Source organism: Diceros bicornis, chromosome 25, assembly GCF_020826845.1.
Source record: "Diceros bicornis minor isolate mBicDic1 chromosome 25, mDicBic1.mat.cur, whole genome shotgun sequence".
Classification (NCBI taxonomy): domain Eukaryota; kingdom Metazoa; phylum Chordata; class Mammalia; order Perissodactyla; family Rhinocerotidae; genus Diceros; species Diceros bicornis.
Window position 1 is genome coordinate 10,195,387 of NC_080764.1, and position 20,093 is coordinate 10,215,479.

The 20,093-nt window shown below is 52.2% G+C and overlaps 1 protein-coding gene across 1 annotated transcript in view; it reads right to left on the reverse strand.

The window, feature by feature from the left end:
• FAM83F (family with sequence similarity 83 member F) overlaps positions 1-14,660 on the reverse strand; it is a 31,041-nt gene extending 16,381 nt beyond the window's left edge. The window contains exon 1 of the mRNA XM_058568316.1: positions 14,071-14,660. Within this exon, the coding sequence (XP_058424299.1) occupies positions 14,071-14,541 (471 nt within the window). The 5' untranslated portion in view covers positions 14,542-14,660. The remainder of the gene's footprint in view (positions 1-14,070) is intronic.
• Between the last annotated feature and the right edge of the window lie 5,433 nt (positions 14,661-20,093).

Genomic DNA, 20,093 nt, shown 5'->3' on the forward strand with positions numbered 1-20,093 from the left:
TTAATCCGCAGCGGCAGGAGTTTTTAGAAGCTGTCGCAGGCTCACCAGCAAAGAGGCTCTGATGCTATAACACTTCTCATCGGGCATTTGGTTAGTTCAAGGTCTCCTCAGTGGAGGGATGGGGTGGAGGTGGGGGAACAGGGGTAGGGATAGGGAGCCTCAGAATTCCCCTCTATCTGTCATTTGACTCTAATTAAACTGCCAGCTTTTTGGATTCTCTCTCTGGACTCCTTAATTACCATTAGATTACAAAAATAATGAAAAGGGCTCCACCTTCCCCCTGCACACCATGGCAGCTCTGCTCAAAACAGCCGGGGACTGTCATCCCTGCTGTGTTTAGGTGACCCAGACTACACAGCCACCGCTCCACTGGATCTCCACTCCACAGAGCCGCGTTCGCCTGCCTCCCAAATCAACATCGTCTCAGTCACCCAGGCCAGAAACCAGAGAAAGGCTTCCCCCTTTCTACCCACTGACCAAATCTAATTGGTCACAGAGTCCAGCAGGTCCCACCCCTCTGTGCACCTTCTCTGGGTGAAGTTCTTCCTGTTCCCACTGCTCTGCTGCCCTAGCTCAGACCCCCCTCATTTCTTACCCAACTTCTGGAATAGCTTCCTCACTAAGTGTCTCTCCTGCTCCGTCTCTGCCCTCCAATTCATTCTTCACAGCAATGACCGCCCCCCAAAACAGACTGGTGAACCTGTGGGGACCTCAGCCCTTGAGAGAGGTCCAAACTCCTGAATTCAGCATCTGAAGGCCTTGTGATCAGCCCTTTCCTCCTCTCTAGTTTCATTTGGGCCATCTCATCTCTGCCCTTGTTTTCAGCAGCACAGAATGACTGCCAGTTACCCTAACATGGGATTTCTCTACTGCGGCACTATTGACCTTTTGGGGCCAGTAGTTCTTTGTTGTGGGGGGCTGTCCGGTGCATTGCAAGATGTTTAGCAGCATCCCGGTAGCATCACCCCAAGTGGTGACAACCAAAAACGTCTGTAGACATTGATAAATGCGTCCTGTGCCCCCCACCCCCCACTTTGAGAACCACCACACATATCAGGCAGTTTCGAGTCCCTTTGTTCCTACCCTTCCACACCCCGTGAAACATCTGTGCTGTGCATTTTTCAAGACTCAGCCAAGAATTTCCTGAACTTCTCTCCACTCAACAATGTTCCCCACTCCCTGCTTCCTGCCCACACTGTATTCCATGCAAACAGCAGAGCTCCTTGACACTTTGTCGTAGAATCTGCTGAACGGCTCTGTCCCACACTGGGCTGTGGGCTCCTGATGGCAGGGACCATCTCACTTCTCTCAGAATCTCCACCCTGAGGGACATCTCAACACAAAGTCAGTTTTCCATGTTTGTGGAACAAATGTCTAAACGGAGGTTGTTTCATGTCTGTTGTTTTATTTGCGGGGTGTGAATGTAGCTTTGTAGATCTCTCTTTTATTTCATTAATGACAAGGCACTGGGGTAGAGAAAAAAAAACAGACAAATGAACGCTGAGCAAGATCCCTGGTTAGATCATCTTGCCGGAAGGGAGAGTTGAAGCTCTTCCTCAAGGGTGCAGAGAAGGGAAAAGAAGTTGGTGCCTCTTGGGACTGCTGCCTAAGCGACAGCTCCAAGGTCTGATCTCTCTGCTTCCACTCCACCCACCCAAGATCTTGAAGGAGCAGCCAGCCCATGAGCAAGGACAGTACTTAACCAAGAGGTAGAAGTCCGCACCAAGGACATCAGGCCACCCGCACATACAGCAGGCACCTTTGTGGAAGTCACAAAAAGAGCGCATGTCCTCCCTGTGATGGGGGGCATGTCAGCGCTGCAAAGCGCCTCGGCCATGCCCACGTGCCGGGCACAGGCTGACCTCTGCACTTGGCCCCTGCACTAAAGGACACTGCAGACTCACAGAATGTCAGAGCGAGGAGGAAACTTAACAGCTAGAGCCCAGCACCAAGGTTAAGCCACCCAGCAGGGTCTTGGCAGAGGCAGGACTAAAGCCCAGGCTTTTGACCCCAGTCCTGAGCTTGTCTACAACACCAAGCTGTCACCCCCAGACAATGGGGACATAGCAGGCTCTGGGGACAGATCTACTCTGACTAGGACCCCAGGCCACCTCCAGTCACACAAAACCAGGATGCACTGGTAGAGACAGACAATACCACTCCCTCCTTTACTGGTTTCCCCAGCTTTGCTGACGTGGAGCTCTAGGCACTGGGGCAGGTGTGGCTGCAGTTGCTGGCAAAGATCCACCCCTTTCTTGCTCAGCTCCACGGCGGGGAAAGCAGGAGGCCACAGGCCAAGCCTGCTGATCTCAGGGGTGTGCTGGTGATGGCCACTTCTTCCTGGGGAACAAAGGAAGGGAGCTGCCCAAGCCACAGCAGCGGTTCCAGTTCCCGCTTTCCCAACGATTACCCGTGCGAGCCCGGGGCTCGACTTTCCCCTTGAAAGGAAATGCCTGCTCTGCCTTCCTCCCAGGGCTGCTGGGAGGTTCCGATGAGATCACGCCCACCGAATCCCACGAAAAAGCTGTGTAGTTATGAGGGGTCGTTAAAGCGACTTGCTACAAGGTGAACGGGGCTGACTCCCTTCACCTTAAGTCCTAAACTGGTCAAGCTGCTACCTCCCAGAATAGCCATCTGTCTGGCAGCCCAGGGGAGTCAATCTGTCAGAGACCAGAGAGCAGGCCTTCCCTTCCCATGGAGGGCAGTGCTCAGTCGGCCAGCCAGCCTCCGGCTCAGACATCTCTGACAGTGGAATCTCCTTCTCTCATCTCCCCAAAGAGTGGGATCCAGGTCTACAGGGCAGTGGTTGTCAACTTCAGCGTATAAAGGATCACCCGGGGTGGAGTGGTGGTGGGGGTGTGCCTATCGAACAGGCAGATTCCTAGGCCCCTTCGCCAGAGATTCTGACTCAGCAAGCCCGTGAAAACACATTGGAACAACACGCTCCCACAGTTGATCGGAATGCAGGTGGTGGATGGATCACACTCTGAGTAACGGGTGGTGTCTAGAAGAGAATATACTCTCTGGAAGCAGAAAGTCTCACTGGATGTGTGGCCTTGAGAGTCATTTAATCTAAGCCTCAGTTTCCTCATTTAATATGGGGAGGCGATGCCTCCACAGGGTTGCTCTGAGTTTCAAATGAGATAATGCAGGCGGCACGAGGAGCACAGGGCTTGGCCTGTTGTGAGCGGTGGGCACGTGCCGGTGCCCTCTTCTTTCTCAGAGACGGAACCCAGAACAAAGGGGCCACCACCTCAGAGAGGGGGCGAGAGGGAAGGAACAGCCAGTGTGGGGCGTGCCCAGCTCCTGGGGAGCCTGCAGCCCAAGCCGCCCCCGCACAGACAGCAAGGTGGAGGTGTTTGTCCTCTGCTCAATATGTGCCCAGCAGGCCCAGCCCGGGGTGGGGATTAAAGCCTAGAGCACCACACCCCTAGAAAGGTCAAAACTTGAACTGACTTGAGGGGAAGGGCAGCTCAATTAAGAGAAGAAGAGTCCGCACCATGCGCTGTCGTCGAGCGATGCTGGGCGTCTATACCCGCACACTGAGCAGCCGGAGCGGGCAGTACCAGAGCAGAGGACCTCCAGGTGGGCTCCAGGAACCTGACCCGCACAGCCATCACCGGAGCACAGAAAGGTGCTGTTCGAGGATGGAAACAACTCATCCCCGGGGTTGGGGCTCTCAGAGCTCTGGGTACACCACAGACTTCTCTTGTCAAGGTTGCCACAGGCCCCATCTGAATTACCACCAATTTCCGCACCAGTAGGGTGTGAACTACTAAATGAGAAACCTTTACCTGAAGCTTCCCGTTTATGCTCCTTGGGGTAAAAGAGAGGAGAGCCCAGGAGAGAAGGTCAGCGCGACCACCCAGGGGAGGACAGTCTGCCTGGCCCTGCCCCACCCCCTCTGCATCCTCCCACCCTTGGACTCTAGATTCATTTCAGTAAACCCCCACAGTGCCCGAGCGTATTGGAGTGTGGAAAGCACAGACTTTGGAGTTGGGTCCCACACTGGCAGTGAGACCATGTGCTAGTTATTTAGCCCCTCTGAATTCTCCCTGGAAAGTGAGACTGCCTCACGGTTCTTGTGAGGATGCAAAGAAACGCCATGATGCCTAGACAGAATCTGGTGTGGTGCCTGCCCCCGATGGCCCCCCTGCCCTTCTTCCCTCACAGAGCCTGGCGTCTGCTTGATGCTCAGTGGCAGCTTGATGGGGATTAGCTAACGCAGTCCTGATCCTTCCCCATCTCGGCAGGGGGACCCAATAACAACCCTACACATGTCCCTGCTCAAACACTCTGGCCCCCAACCACCTACAGAATCAAGCCCGCAGCCAGGCTGAAGACCCTCCATGTGCTTCCAACCCACTCCCCCCTGACAATAAACTTCTCTGTGTTCTCCAAACACACCCGCCGGCTCTGGCCCTTGTGCCTCGACTCATGGTGTCACCACCCTGTCCCTGTGGTGATGCCCTTTCCCTGTTGAGGTCCCTGCTTCACTCTTCCCCGAGGCTGTCCCAGGATCGTTCTCTGTCCCCAGCCCCCAAGGCAGCGTGTGCCCTCTCCAGGATGCATGTCTGCTCAGGCCTCTGTCTGAGCACATGGAGGTGGGGGACAGAGACCTGTCATTCCATCCTGCACAGGGCCTGACACACAGTAAATGTTCTCAACAGAATCCCTCTGCAGTGGGGGGCTGCCCTCGGGGAGTGGAGAAAGCAGTTTGGATCAGAGCCCTGGCCCACCAAGAGGGCAGAGCCCAGACCAACCGGGTCCTGTTCTCCACTGGAGGCCATGCTGCCCCCACGCCACCAGCAGGGCATCTGTGCCTTGTCAGCTGAGGCTTCTCAGCTGTGTCTGTAGCCATGTTACATTGTTTCAGCCTCACTAATTAGACATCATTAAACACCAGGCTCCCTCGCTGCACTGGCAGCCGCTGGAGCCCAACGCTGCCCAGCCAGGCCGCTTCCCCTCCCAGACCCCTGGGCCTTTGTGCAGAGCTCTCTTCCCGACCCTGCTGTGCCCCACTGGGGCTCATGCCTGTTGACCTGACCCTATGAAGCCGTCACTCTTGACACCCATACCGCAAACTAGGTTGATGAAGGAGACATACAAAGGAGACCCGGCTTGCTCTCTGGAGAAAGAGAACAGACTGCACCCACGTGAGCAAGGTCAACTAATTGAGCCGTGAAGAACCATATGCGATCCACCGGGGAGTAAGACAGCAATTCTTTCTAAGATCCTAGGCCAGCTTTTCCTGCCCCACGGCGTGCTTCTGGGCTGACGTCCCCGGCACTAAGTTGGTGTTAATTAGTGAAAATTATCTAATGCAAGCTCATTTTAACATTAGCTTAAAGCTAAACATAATTAGGAAGATAAATCAGCTGCTAAAAAAAATCCAATGAAGATACACAAACGATTTTTAGGATCAGCTGCTGGTTTAGGTTCCTGGCCTGGAGCTCTGAGCACTATAAAACACGTGGGCAGAGCAAGGCAGGACTCAAGAAGTACCTACTGAGGTGTTTCTTGATTGATCCATCAGGGCAAGATAACTGGAGTTGGCAGTTTGCCCAGGAGGTTCTGCGAAGCAGCAAGGATAACTTCATGGCCACTGCCAGGTGATGCTACCTGGGGGGCTTCCCCAGAGAGGCAAGTGGAGCGTGCAGGGAGGGGTCCGGTTGGGAAAGGCAGTCAGGAGGGCGTTGGGGTGACAGGAATAAAGTGATTCCACGCACTCCCAGGCCTCCAGCCTTGTGCATACCTGCCCTCTGCCCACCCTCCCCTCCAGATCCGCTGCTTCAGCTGTCAATCCCCGGAGGCCTCTGCTCCCCTGGAGCTCAGTGGGAATCAGACTCATCTCAGTTCCCATCCAGCCCCACTATTTACCAGTGGTGTTACCTTGTCATCTGTAAAATGGAAAGTTGCTGGATTGTTGTGAAAATTAAAGGAAATAATATATTTTAAAAGGGCTAGCATGTGTCTGGCATTTAAGAGCTCAATAAATAATAGCTATAACCCGCCCCCACTGTACTGCAACTTATTTTCTTTTTATCTCCCCCATTGGACTTAAGGTCAGGGTCCACATTTTACGCATGTATTTCTGGAACCTGGTACGTAGTAGGTCCTCAGTAAAACATGTTGCGTGAACAAGCAAATGTGAGGACTCTTCAGGCAGCCTGGGAACTCTCCTGGGAGGGGGAGTTAAGGACACTTACATTCTGTCCTTGAAGACTCACCAAAAGGTAAAGAGCCCTGGTCCCCGCCCCCGCCCCAACCATCTGCTGACTCACTGCTAGAAAACAGAACAAAAAGAACATTTATCTGGAGCCTCCCACACGCCCAGACAGTACTGCGAGGGGCCCAACAGAATGATGACCACCTTACAAGCTGTGCTGGGATGAGCTTACAAATTATTGGAAACTAGGGCCAGAGAGACTAATAACTAACTAGAAAAGCCACAGGCTCTTTTCCAGGGCTAAGATTCTGGCATCATTAACAAGTCCACAGACTCCACGGATTTCAGAGAAGTAGAAAGAAAACTGGGAAAGGCAGCTAAGGCTGACTGGTCATGGTGCCTGGGGTGGTGAGGTGCGGCGAGGCGGGGAGAGCAGGGATTGCTAGAGTGACTCAGCCTGGGGGGTGGGGGCTCAGGAGCAGAGGCAGGTGGTCAGCCAGTACCCACCCCAGGATTAGTTGTTCTCTGCCCTGCTCCCTGCACCCCCCCAGTTGAAACAGGCTCTGCCTTGTACACTCTGAGAAAAGGGAGGTGGATCTGGCCGCCAGCCCAGGTGAGGCAGCATCCTGGGGGGTGAGAACATGGAGGGATGGGAGGTTGCTGGCTGGGAATCCCATCAATGTCTCAGCTTGTCAGTGAGGGCACAAGTCCCAAGGGCCAGAAAGTTGCCACTGAAAAGACAATATAGGTCCCTGGAAGCTACCTATATCCAGCTTCCCAGTGATATTGCCCCAGTGCTGCCAGGCAGAAAGAACCCTCCTTTCCCTGACTCACACAGATCAGAGCAGCCAGCAGTCCTATACTCGTTTGTCTCCGGAACTTGTCTGAGAGCTTCCCAGGGCCTGGATGGCAATAAATATACTTTGTTTCTGGCAGTTTGAAGGAAGAGGTGGCCCCAAGGGGCAATCCCCAAAGGTAATCTGCATTTGTTGCAGGACACAAGCCTTGAACTCAAACCTGGATAGAATCCAGCTAGCCCTCTATGTGAGTTAGATGACCTTGTGCTTTCCCTGAGCCTCTAGGAATCTCTAGGTTCCCTTGCAAGGTGCTGAGGGTTGGATTAATTAAAGGAAAAAACATGCATAGCACCTATCTTTCAACAATGTTAGCTCCTCATAATAGAAATCTCTTTTATCTGCATACATTACTCATCTTTTTCAAAATGCTCTCTTATAGTCTTGCATTAGAGTCTCAGAGCAATCTTGTGAAAGTAAGCAAGAAGGCAAGAATTATCCCCATTTTACAGATGCAGAGATGGAGGCCCAGCAAGGTCAAATGATTTTTCCAAGGTCACTTGGTGGGCAAGGAAAGAGACAGCCAGAGCAAGACCGGGGACACCTGTGCTCCCGGCTCCCAGCTGTGTACTCCTTCTCCTGGCAGTGGCCTGGCCTCCTGAGACTACTGCCCCACAAACGTGGCTATGACACCAAGAGAAGGTCATGAAGAATGCACCCCTTTACTGAGGCCCCATCTTCTACTTTTGAACTCCCTGGGAAATACCCATCCTCAGAGTTTCAGGGACCCAAAGTGTCCGATTTCAGAGGAACCAAGCCTAGCCTTCCCTCTGCTCCAAAGAGAGAAACACAGCCTGTCCCTCTGCGCCCCACCCTGTGAAAGCTTTAGTTCTGGGGAGTCTTTCCAGACTGCCCTTGGGGTCTTGGGCTGGGCTTGTGTGGCCAGTCAGGCCCTTCTGGATGACTGTGTGAGGGGAACACCCTCGGGGATCCCTGGTTTACGAACTGGGGAGCCTCTGCGCCTCTCTGTCTTGTCTCTGCCCATGGCAGATCCCAGAGAAGATCCTTGGCTGAGGATTCAGATGCCACAACCTCTTGCAGACAGACAGCGGCTCTGACAAACCTCCACCACCACATCAAGGCCAACAGATAAATGGGGTGGGGGGCAATGGGCAGCCACTCCTCTCACTCAGAGGAGGAAACAGGAAACACACCTGCACAGGGCCTCTAATCAGAACAAGGAGAAGTGACCCCCAACTCTAATCGCCTGGCTGGGGCACCCCCACTTCCCTCCCCTGCTCTGAGAGGAGACAGAGAAGGCGGCAGTTACTTTCCAAGACAACTGACATCTGTACAATACTTTCTCCATATCCTTAGGCTTCACACACAGTTTCTCCCTTGCTTTTCAAAACAACTCAGAAATCTAGGTATTATCCTCCCATTTTGCAGTCAGGAGCCTCAGAGAAGGAAGTGATTTACCCAAAGGAATACAGCTAGTAAGTGGCCAGATCAGGACAGAAACTGAGACCTTTCAACTTCAGAGCCTGTCCTCTGTCCCTGACGTGAAGCTGGGTCTCCACTCCTCAGAAATTCCGGCTTGGGATCAGTGATTGAGCATAAAGGAGAGAGACTCTAGAATCCAACAGCTGGAGAGCCCGGGCTTGGCAGGGAAGGTGGGACAGGCTGGGGCAAGACTCCTGAAGGGCTGTGAAGTGCTCAGTCCCAGGAGCTGCAGCTGCACCATTACCCACCAGCCTCTGTCTCTGGAACTGCCCATGCGTTTGAAACAAAGCCCATGTGGAATGGTCACTTCGCTCATGGAGGGAAGAAGGGTTGAAGGGGACAGTGTGTCGGACCTGCAGGTCATGAGCTGCCCTGAGAGGCCTCCTTTTGTGCTGTGCATTGAAATCAGACTTTCAAAAGGCAGCTCTGAAGCTCTAGATAAAGTCAACCGTCCCTCTGAGATGGAAGGGAGGAGAACAGGGAAAGGTATTAGGAGCAAGTCAAGTATTGGAACCAGATCTCAGACAAGGTGGTGAGGTGGCTAATGATGAATTATCAGACTCAGATTTCACAAACCAATAACACTTAAAAAAATTATATCTGTAAACCGCTTTTTTATTTTTTGTGTTTTTTTTTTGCATCTGCTTTATGTCTATATCCCAATACCTAGCACAGTGCCTGTACAGAGAAGGTGCTTGGTACTATTTGCTGGATGCACTTGAATGAGGGAAGCACCGATTGAGGCCAGTGGAGGAAGACAGTGGGCTCTACTCAGTGGCAAAGGCTGCCACCTGCAAAGCTGAGTCTCATGGTACAACCAGCTGGAAACTCCAAGACTTTGCCATGCTCCCTGGTCATATGTACCCAGCTGTCCAACCCCATCAGCTGCCCAGACCTCTAACCAGGGCTGCTAACCTGGCCAACCATGCCTCCTGCTCTGGAGCCTTTCCCCAACCCCCCACTCTGCCCCCACAAATTAAAGCATTCTTCTCTCTGCTGCCAGACACCTTGTTACAAGGGGGATTAAAGGAGTCCCCTGGGTAACAGGCAGGTCAACAGGAGACTTCTCCAGAAACTTCCTTCTCTAGAGGGATGCAGAGGGACTGGTCACCAATAGGAGACAGTTTCCAATCTTTTAAACAAATCATTGACTGCCTGTGATGGTACGGGCCCTGCACAGGAGATGGTGAGGAATAAGATGGGGTCTTGGCTCTTCCAAAGCTCCCAGTCCCCGAGGATGAAATTCACTCTCCCAAAGCGAGCTGTGTGCCAGGCACACAGGTGGCACAAACAAGGCATCACGTCTGGGAACAAAAAGTCACTTTTGGATTGAAAATTTGATAAAGTGCCAAGGAAAATGTGGCATCTGAGCCTGGCCCTGAAGGAAAGGGGACGAATCTGTCAACAGGCAGAGACTGGGTAGGGTCAGGCCTGCTACCCATGCACCTCTGTCCTCCACCAACGGGCAGGCCTGCTCCTCCCACTGCAGGAGGAAAAAAGGGGAGCAGCTCCGGGTTAATCAAAGCTGCTTAGTCCAGGGGCCTCCCTCTCCTGGTTGTGTTTATAATCTTCATGGTGTCATTGGTAATTCTGACCAGGGACCTGGGGAAGCTGTATAATCTCCTTGTCCTTGGCTGAAGATAAGTCATTTCACCTTTTTGGACCTCAGAGGCCTCCTCTGTGAAATGAGGATAATACTCTGCCTTATACGGTTATTGAGGCTCAAAGGAAAGGGGGGAGTTTGTGATAAGCAATGAAGAGCTGGGTAGCTGGTACATTTGGGTGTGGGCCAGGAATGCAGGGGTCAAGGGTCATTCTTTGAGGTGGGGGGACAGTAGGTTTTCTTCTGTTCCTGAAGTACAGGTAATACTCTCTAAACCTGCCCAGCAGCCTCAGAAATGGATGCCACCAGTCACAAGGGAGCCTGGGTGCAAAGAGGGGTGGATGTTTGGTGCAAGCTCATCCTCCCTGCTGTGTTGAGACATGCTTGCAGACAGGTCCTCTGCATCAAAGGTCCTTCCCTAACTGGGTTAGGTTAGTGCCCCTTCTGCCACACATTCTGTCAAGGACTCATCACACTATATTATAATGACGGTTTAGTAGACGATTAGGCTATTTAAGACCAGAGGTGTGTTTTATATGTCTGTTTTCTCCTAAAGTGCTTAGCACACAGTAAACCTCAAAATATTTGTACAGCAACCAAATGGATGCACTATCCTTCCCAATTGCTAGCCCATCCAAATGCAGTGGTTTGGTCCTCTCCTGTGCCCTTGCAAATAAGAACCAAGTCTACACAAGGTCTCGCATTAAGTCCACCGCCTGCAGTTACAGTGCTCTTAGCAGCCCAAGCAGTGGCAACCTCCCCTGGTCACCTGTGCCAGCGTGGGACAGGCCAAGGACTCATTTCTGGGTCCCTGAAGGCACCCTTTCCACCTGTAGTTGAAGCAAAGAACATCATTCAGTGACACTAAAATAAGCAGATCACTCAAGGGGAAAAAAACCAGCAGGAAATAACCCATCCCACAAGTAAACATGGGAATGTTTGAATGCTGGCTATCCAGTGCAGCCCAGAGGCCCAGAGAGCAGACAACTTAAGGCTGGCCGCCTCAAAGGCCTGCCTCCCATTCCACATGGTCCCACCTCCACACCCACAGGCTGTTTCCTCACTGGCCACCACCCTCTGCCCCTCCTCTCCAAGCCCTAATCATATTTTTAAAGTGTCCCCTAGTTAGGTTCCTTTCTCCATATCCCTGAGGCCTAGGTTCAGAACCCTCACTGATCTGCGGCTGTGGGCAAGTCACAGCCATCTGCCCTGAGTCTTAGTTTCCTGTTTGTCACTCAGGAATAAAAGGACAGCACCTCACGAGATTATTCCAAGGATTAAATGAGATAAAATACGAAACTCTCTGGCACACGGTTGGACGTGAGTCTGTCCTTCTGCCTCCCCTCCACAATCACCCGTGTCTCTGCCCCACCCCGCCTGCAGCAGCCGGACTCGCAGTGGCAACAAAGGAAATTCCCTCCCTCAGGGTGAAAAGGAAGGAGGAAGGAGCTAATGTAATGGCCATGGAAGGTTGCCTGCCAGTTGGACAAGCTGGGGTGAGGGGCAGGCAGTGGTCAGGGGGTGTAGCCTTTAGAGCAGAAGCTAGGGATCTGGGGCTTTCTATAACCAACCACATGACCTTTGGGCAAGCCCCCTTCCTTCTCTGTGCCTCAGTTTCCTCACCTGTGAAACAGGATCAACCTCTCCGCCCTACCTACTTCATGGGGTCTTTCAGAAGCAGGTGCTGTACAGACGTGAGCAGCAGTAACTAAGGGTGGGGGCCCAGTGGGCCTGGGAGTTGAGTGGGCACAGACAGGGTCTGAAGCTGCTTCTTTCAGGGGGTTGGTCAACTGCCTTGGACTCAGTTTTAGGACCCACGCACCAGGCCCCACACAGTACTCAGCTCCCACCAGGATAGCTTTCTTCCTGCCAGTCAGAGCTGCTTGCTGTTTTGAAGCAAAAATCTCTTGCTCCCGCTCCTGAGTCTCTTATGGAGAAACTGCTCCTTCCAGTTTCCTTCTCTTTCCTCTTTCGACTCTGTAATTCATCTCTCTCAGGAAGCCCTCCCAGATGAGGCACATCCAGCCTCAAAAACTCTTCTAGCACATCCTCTACCATTTGAGTTTACTCTTGTAGGGCAAAGGCCACAGCTTATATCCTCCCATGGCTAGTGCCTGGCACACAGTAGGCACTTAGGAAAGAACTACTGGTTAAATATGCACATATAAGATTGGTTCACAATTGTTAAAGTTGTTAAATATTTAAAGAGTTAAGAACACTCCACCACGCAGAAGACTCCTAACATCCCACATGGGACTAGAAGCCCCACTGGGCAGGGGCCCTGTCTCTCCCTTCTTGTAACAGGGGTACACAACCTGCACCCCAGGTTGTGATCAGGCTAGCTCCACTCACGCTCCTCGGTTTAATCCTGGTGCACCATCATCAAACAGTGGGGCAGGGTAGACAGTGGTTAAGAGCAAGGACTTCAGCGTTTGAATCCTAGCTCAGCCACTTACCAGCTATGTGACCTTTGGCAAGTTAACTGTTCTGAATCCAAAAAAAACGAAAATACCCATCACACCCAGATGTTGTGAAAAGCAAGAGACAATGTAGGTAAATCATTAGCACAGTGGGGGCTGGCACATATTAAGTGCTAATAAATCAAGTTTCGTTAGTAGTATATCATGAGACTTGACCTCTGATCCCAGCTGCAGCCTGCTGCATAGGATTGCCACCAACATCCTTTTCTAACAAAGGAAACTTGTTTCCTTTGTTAGAAACAAAGTTTGAACTCTATTCAAACTTGCCTGTGTTTTGCAGAACGCAATATACAAAGAAACTCACGCAGACAAGGAGGAATTACTTAGAGAGGGAGGTGGAGATACGAACAGTGAAAAATTAACCCTTCCTTCTGGTGGCCAATCTACTTCCAGGAAGATGCGCCCCACCACTGGTCTTTCTGGGTTAATCTTCCCTCCCCAGGCCGTTCACCTCCAACCACATGCATTGAGTTGTTAGAACAGTGAACCCAAGCTACTCCTGTGTATATCCTGAACTGGGCACCAAAGTCTGCTGGTGTTTCTTAACAACAGTGTAGGGGAGCTAGATTTAGCAAATCAAAACACAGAATGCCCCATTAAATTTGAAATTCCAATAACGAATAACTTTTTAGCATCAGTATGACCCATGCAATATTTGGGGCATACTACTAAAAAGTTACTCATTGTTGATCTGAAATTCAAATTTAATGGGGTGTCCTATATTTTATCTGGAAACCCCACCCAGATACCCCTACTGAAGGGCACAGAGAAAAGACTAAAATCTTCCCCCTGCCATACAACCTATGAGCTCCACCAGTTTTCTAACCAGCCACCCTGGAAGCATCCTGTCATTTCAACCCTCAAGCAGAGCAGACCAATAAGAGAGAGCTTTCTCCTGTGCTGCTGGGTCCAACCACCTGCCTTGTCCAAGTGCTTGTCACAGCCACGCACACAGTAGGTGCTCAGAATACATTCCATTCATTCCAGGCTGCTTAGCTCTAGTGCTGGGCCCAGAAGGGAGTGTGCCAGCCAGGCCAGCCTGGACTCTGGGGGGCCTGCTAAGAGCAGCACGGCTGGGGTGGGGGTGGGGAGGTCACGCCACTCACTTCCTGGGGTTGTTTTGAAGATCAAAGGAGGAAATGGCCAGGGCCATGTTTTGTAAATCCCTGGGCAGCACACAGGTTATGATCACACCTCTGAGTGGCCCTTTTACACACGGCCCCACAGTCCCCACTCTTCCCTAGAGAGTGGAACTCGACACGGAAACAGAGGCACAGAGCAGAGGAAAGCCAGCGCCTCTGGACACTGGAATAATGACTGTCCAGCACCCTGTAATTTGCCAAACACGTTCACCTCCATCCTCTCTAGAGGCCTCACTAGCCCCACGACGTGAGGGAGGGTTCGGGGCCCCTTTTCCAGAAGGTGGTCAGAGCGGCCTGCCCCAGGCCCTGCCTCCGAGGTGCAGCCTGGTCCACGGGGCTGGTGGTGGGGTCCCACCGGTGTGGGGGGCGTGGGGCCTACCTTCTGGGCCTGTTGGATCATCTGCCTGACCACCTGCTTGAGGTGGGGCGCCTTCTCCTCCTTGGGGGGGTGGGTGAAGAGGGTGACGCGGCTCACACCGCGGTAGAAGCCAGTGTCGGTCCAGCCCAGGTCCAGCGGGGGCACCTCAGTGTCGGAGCGGTCCGGCCAGTAGGCCAGGGACTCGCTGGGCTCGGCCGGGGCCTTGGCCTTGGCCTTGCTCTTGCCCCGGGCGGCGGGGGCGGCGTCCTCGTAGGGGCTCCAGGCGGCGCGGAGAGCCTGGCGCTCCTGGCTGGAGAGGAAGTCCCGCAGCCGCTCCTTCTGGACCCGCTCGCGGTAGGCCTGCTCGCCGCCGCCCAGCAGCGCCTCCAGCGCGGCCCGCCGCCGCTCGCAGTAGTAGAAGGCGGCCTGCGCCTCGCTCACACGCTCGTTCACGTGCGCCTCGTCCAGGCAGCCCAGCTGGGACTCGGCCATGGCGCCCCGGCCGCCCGCCCCGGCCTCGGCCCGGGTCCCTCCGCCGCACCTGGAGCCGCCGAGGGGCGGGGCGCCTCACCTGGCCGCGAGGGCGGCCAATCCGCGCGGGCCCGGGCGCGGGCGCGGCCGTCGCGCGGGGAGGGGGGCCGCGCCCTCCGCCTCTGCGGGGCGCGAGCGGCGCGGAGACCGTGGGGGGTCTCGGGGGGCTCCCGGAGGACGCGGCCCGGACTAGGCCTGTGGGGACCAGCCCGGGCCGGGAGCCCCAGAGCGGGCAGGAACTTGGAGCGAGCCCGCAGTTAGACCCACGTGCGGCCCCGGGCCCGCTTCCGCCTCCTGGCCTCTGGCCGACTCTTCGGTGGGGGAAAGGTTGGGGACCTAACCCCTCCTGCTGCCGGGCCTGGCCGGACAGGTGGAGGTGCGCGTTCATTTTCCCCGCTGGTGGGGCCCGGAGCACGTGTTCTGGCCGGCGTGCCTCTGGGGGGCCTATCTGACCGTTCCCCGCTGCGGGCCTGGGGGCCCTGCTGCTACGCCGGATTGTGACGGCTGAGGATTGTGACGGCTGAGGAGGGTCGGTTGGTGTGCAAAAGCGAAATGCTAATAAAACCCCCAGCTCCCTGCCCATGCGTCCCAGTTCTGAGATCAGAGGCCTCTGGGAGCCGTCAATCCAACACCTTCACCACGACAAAAATTTCTTAAAAAAAAAAAGCCACCCCAATACAGCAAGAATGTAAGCAGCACGGTGGAATTCCCCCCCCCCCCCCATTTTGATTTGAAGTGGTGTGTGTGTGTGTGTGTTTGGGCAAGATAGGCTGCCAGAGGCCTGATTACTATATTAGTGATTTCAAAATATATGTTTGAGCTCAAGGAAGGAAGCCACACACACACACACACATCACCAGCAGCAGCAGCTCTGCTGTTTCCCATTGGATTATATACAATCTTCTTAGTCATTAACATATTATTTTGTTCATGCACTGCTGTACAATTTGATTCTCCACATTCAAAATATTTTCAGATCATAGCAACCAAAGATTCACATTTCTCTCATTTTATAGCACAGCATCTTAGAGCTGGAAGAAGCTTTAGAAACTAGTCCAACCCCCTCGTTTTATAGATGAGGAAATTGAGGCCTAGAAACATGTGGTTGCCCAAGTCACCCTGTAAAGGGGAGGTAGCTCATGGGGGCTCCTAGATTCTCTATGTCTCAGAGACCTTTGCCCTACATCACAGCCACCTTTGCCTTTTCTACTTCTCTTGTGAAATGACAGAAGGTTATTGGGGACCTGGTTTTAATCCCCGGGAATTTGAAGAGGTTGCCTGCTATTTCTGGGCCTTCCTTTGATGGTCTGGAAAAATGAGGGTTAGACCTTCAAATATCTGCAAGTTTTGTGACAATAGTCTGTTCTGGCATCCTGTGTCAGATCAGGGATGGTGAACAGAGTGGTGCCCATCATGTCACCTGTGTCCTCTGCTACCCTCGGAAGCCGGAAGGCCTCACTTCTAATAACACTCCACTCTTAAGTACAGAATAGACAAATTTCGTCTTTAGATGGGAGAGCATTTAGTTTGTTTCCTAATGACTTGAGGCCCTACAAGATGCCAGACTCTGCGCCCTGGGGACACAGGGGAGCTGAGGGCAGTGAGAGAAACAGACAAACAAACACACAGGAGAATAACACAAGTGTGATGAAAGTGCTTTAATAAACTCAATCAGCAGTGCTTTGGGAGCAAACATTTACTCAATGCCTACGATGTGCCTGGCATGCAGTATGTGCTCAGTACATATTTCTTTTAATTTTATTTATTTTATTTTTTCCCCCAAAGCCCCAGTAGATAGTTGTATGTCATAGTTGCACATCCTTCTAGTTGCTGTATGTGGGACGCGGCCTCAACATGGCCGGAGAAGCGGTAGGTAGGTGCGTGCCAGGGATCCAAACCCGGGGCCGCCAGCAGCGGAGGGCGCGCACTCAACTGCTAAGCCACGTGGCCGGCCCACATTTACTCAATGCCTACGATGTGCCTGGCATGCAGTATGTGCTCAGTACATATTTCTTTTAAAAAGAATGAATTATGGCCAAGAGAAAGGTATATGCAGGGAGCTGTGGGGACTATGAAGGAGGAAGAAATTAATTTGCCCAATGGGATGTGGATGAGAAGGACTTCACCTTGCAGGAAGGGATTTTGAGTGGAGCCTAAAAGGATGAGAAGAAATCAAGGGGGAGAGAGGGAGTGAAGAGATTCCGGGCAGATGAGTTGAGACTGGGTATGGTCAAAGCATCACGCTGGCAGCAGGCACAGTTCAGGATATTTAACCCTCAGAGCCTTAGTGTCCTCATCTGTAAAATGGGATAACAATGCTGACCTCCTATGACCTCCCAGGTTGTTGTAGGGATTAAATGAGATCCCGTGTCTGACTGGTAGAAAGTAGTTTACAACAGTGCTTCTAAACTTTACTGTGCATAGTAATCACCTGTGTCGGGGGCAGAAATCTTGCTAAAATGCAGATTCTGATTCAGTAGGTCTGAGGTGATGCCAGAGGTTCTGCATTTCTAGCAAGCTCCCAGGTAATGGTGGTGGTGTGGGTCCATAGACCACGCTTTGCATAGCAAGGATTTCAGAGGCCAGTGAATAAGAGCGTGAACTTTCGCGTCAGAGTCCTGATATGGAATCCCACTTTCCTGTGTGTCCCTGGGAAAGTGACTTCTTCTTTCTGAGCCTTGGTCACATCAGTGAAGTATGGGCAATAATACGTCCTACCTAACAGGGCCGTGTGAGAAGGGAAACAAGTTAATGGATATACACCACTTAGCAGAGTGTCTGGCACAGCGTAACAGCTGGTAAAGTTTAGTTAGTGATACAAGCGTGGGAAGACAGGACTGGAAAGAGGGATGTTGGGGTCAAATTGTGGGGACTTTGACTTTAGATCTTATTCTGTAGCTAGAGGGAGACCACTGAAGTTTATTAAGAGACTGATATGGTCATTAAAAAATAGCAGAAATTACGTGCCAGGCACTGTGTTAAATATTTTCTGTATATTTCCAATAAATTCATGTAATCCTATTAGAAAATTATTATTATCCCCATTTTACAGGTGAGAATCCTGAAGCACAGAGAGGTTCAGCAGCTCACTCTAGGTTACCCAACTAGTAAGTAGACGAGCCATGATTCAAACCCAGAGCAACTGACTCCAATACTTGCCTATCTACTCACCTTGCCATAATGCCTCAGTTAAGGATGCTAGAAAGGGACAGTATAAAGAGATAGTGTTCCCCTTGTTTAATAATTGATTCATTCAACAAACATTTGCTGAATGCCTAGCCTTGCGCTGAGGGTTAGAAACGATTCACTCATTTACCAAATCCTTCTTGAGCCTTACTAAGCACAAGGCCCTGTTCTAGGTGCTGGGGGTGCAGCCTTGAACAAAACCAAGTCTTTGCCACGTGGCGCTTACACTGAAGTGGAATGATTAAGACATGGTGTTTGCTTTCAAGGAGCACAAATGTTATGTGACATGAGCTGGAATTGGACAGAAGGTTAGAATCACAGCAGAATATTTTAGTAACAGTTCACATTGGAAAAGATCTTTGCTAGATCTAACAGGAAACACACTAGTTGTGAAACACACTGTGGCCTTTTCGTAGTATTTCTCTTTACATACCGATGACTTACTTATGCAATGAATATCTTTGAGCAGTTACTGTGTACTAGGTAACACGCTTGCCACCGAGAATAAAAAAGAGGAATCAGGCCTGTGAGCTAGCTGCCCTGGTGGCTCCCTTAGTTTAGCTGGGAGTCAGATACCCACAGCCACCTTTACAAGGCAGGGTGATAAGTGACACAATGGCATTCACAGATCGATTGCAGGCTATGGAGGCATTTTAATGTACAATTACCTATTTTGATTCCCCCCCTTTGCCCCCAATCTGATAAAATAGACTGTGAAAGGGATTACTGTGAAGTGTTACAGATGAATAAACTGAAGCTCTGGGAGGTGAGATGGCCCGTTCAAGGTTATAAGCTAGCAAGTGGAAATGCTGGGACACACATCCACGCAGCCTGATCCCCAGGCCTTCCACCCTACCACACAGCTAAATACGCTGTGCATTATTAGTGGGATTTTAAAAAAGCCTTACCAACTGGGAAAATGATTTCTTTTAGGCACAGGCTCTATCTGCTTCGAGTCTGGGGACACTCCATGAGGCGGTGACACCCTAGGAAAGCCTCTGGTCCTCTACTGGTCCCTCCAGTCCTGGGTCTGGAGTTCACCTGAGCTCGGGGGGGCCCATCAGGGTTGCGTTTCCAACTTCAGAGGCCACCTCGCCCAAGGTGACTGTGCCTTTCTGAGAAATCGTGCTTCCTTCAAGAAATTTCCCTCCCACCTCCTTTTCCGGCAGACGCCTCCCCCCTCCCGCCTGGCTACTTGGCTCTGGTTCCCCTTCCTCTCGCCTAACGCACGTTGCCGGCCGTGTGTGCAGTCAAGATATGACACCTTGCAGTTAACATTAATTGTAGCTGTGTTCATCCCTGCACGTCTATTTTCCCAGGCCCTCCTGTGAAATAAGAGTCCCAAAATAGTCCACCTCATGATATATTCTTGGATAAGCTTCCCAGGGCTGACTTTTTTTTCCTCTGTGGCAATTTGTTTCATGAGCACCTGCTGTAAAACTTTGAGGGCTCTCACACCTCTGTAAAGTTTGTGCTTGCTGCCTGTTCCCAGAGAGGATGAGAGAAGAAGAGGAGGTGGTCATAGCGGACACCATGGGGAGGAAGGGTGTAGATCCTAGAACTGAACTAGTTGAGCAACTCACCTCTGACCCGCTCTGCTGGCCTGGAGAAATGGACACACTGAGGCCTCTCCCCTGCCCCTTCACGACTCAACTGAGGTTTCCATCTCTTCAGCCATGAGTGATTTACTGAGCACTGATTAGGAACTAGGCAAGTTCCTGCCCTCCCAGGCCTTCCAGACTCAGGGACTTTGTTCTATCTGCAACCTTGGAAGCCTATAGGCTCCTCTCCCCAACCACTTTGAACTGCCCCTGCTTCCCTGACACCCCGATTCCCTGGTTTTTCTGCACCTCCCTGCCACTCCTTGTCAGTCTCCTTCGTCCATGCCTTAAACGTTGGTGTTCCTCACGGCTGCTCTTTGGCCTTGTCTTTGAGACCTCACACGCTCCATGGGCAGTCTCACTTCCCTGTGGCTCGAATGGCTCTCACACTTCTATCTTGACTCCTCAATTTGCTCCTCAACTCCATACCAGTTTACCAGGCTGCCTGCTGGTCACCTCTACTCGGACATCTTACAGGCTCCTCCAAGGCCATGTCTCAAAAGGAACCCATCCTCCCCTTTCTCCTCTACCCGCCCCCGACTGCTGTTCCTTCTGAGTTTCTCTCCTCCAGAATGACACCACCGTCTGCCTGGCTGCCCGAGTGGGAAACATGTATGCATTTGGACTCTTCTCCTCTCTCTTGGCCACCAGGCCAGAAGTGGCTTCTTCTGTGATGTCTCTCATTAGCCATCTTCTCTCCATCCCTGCTGCTACCCCCCTCCCATC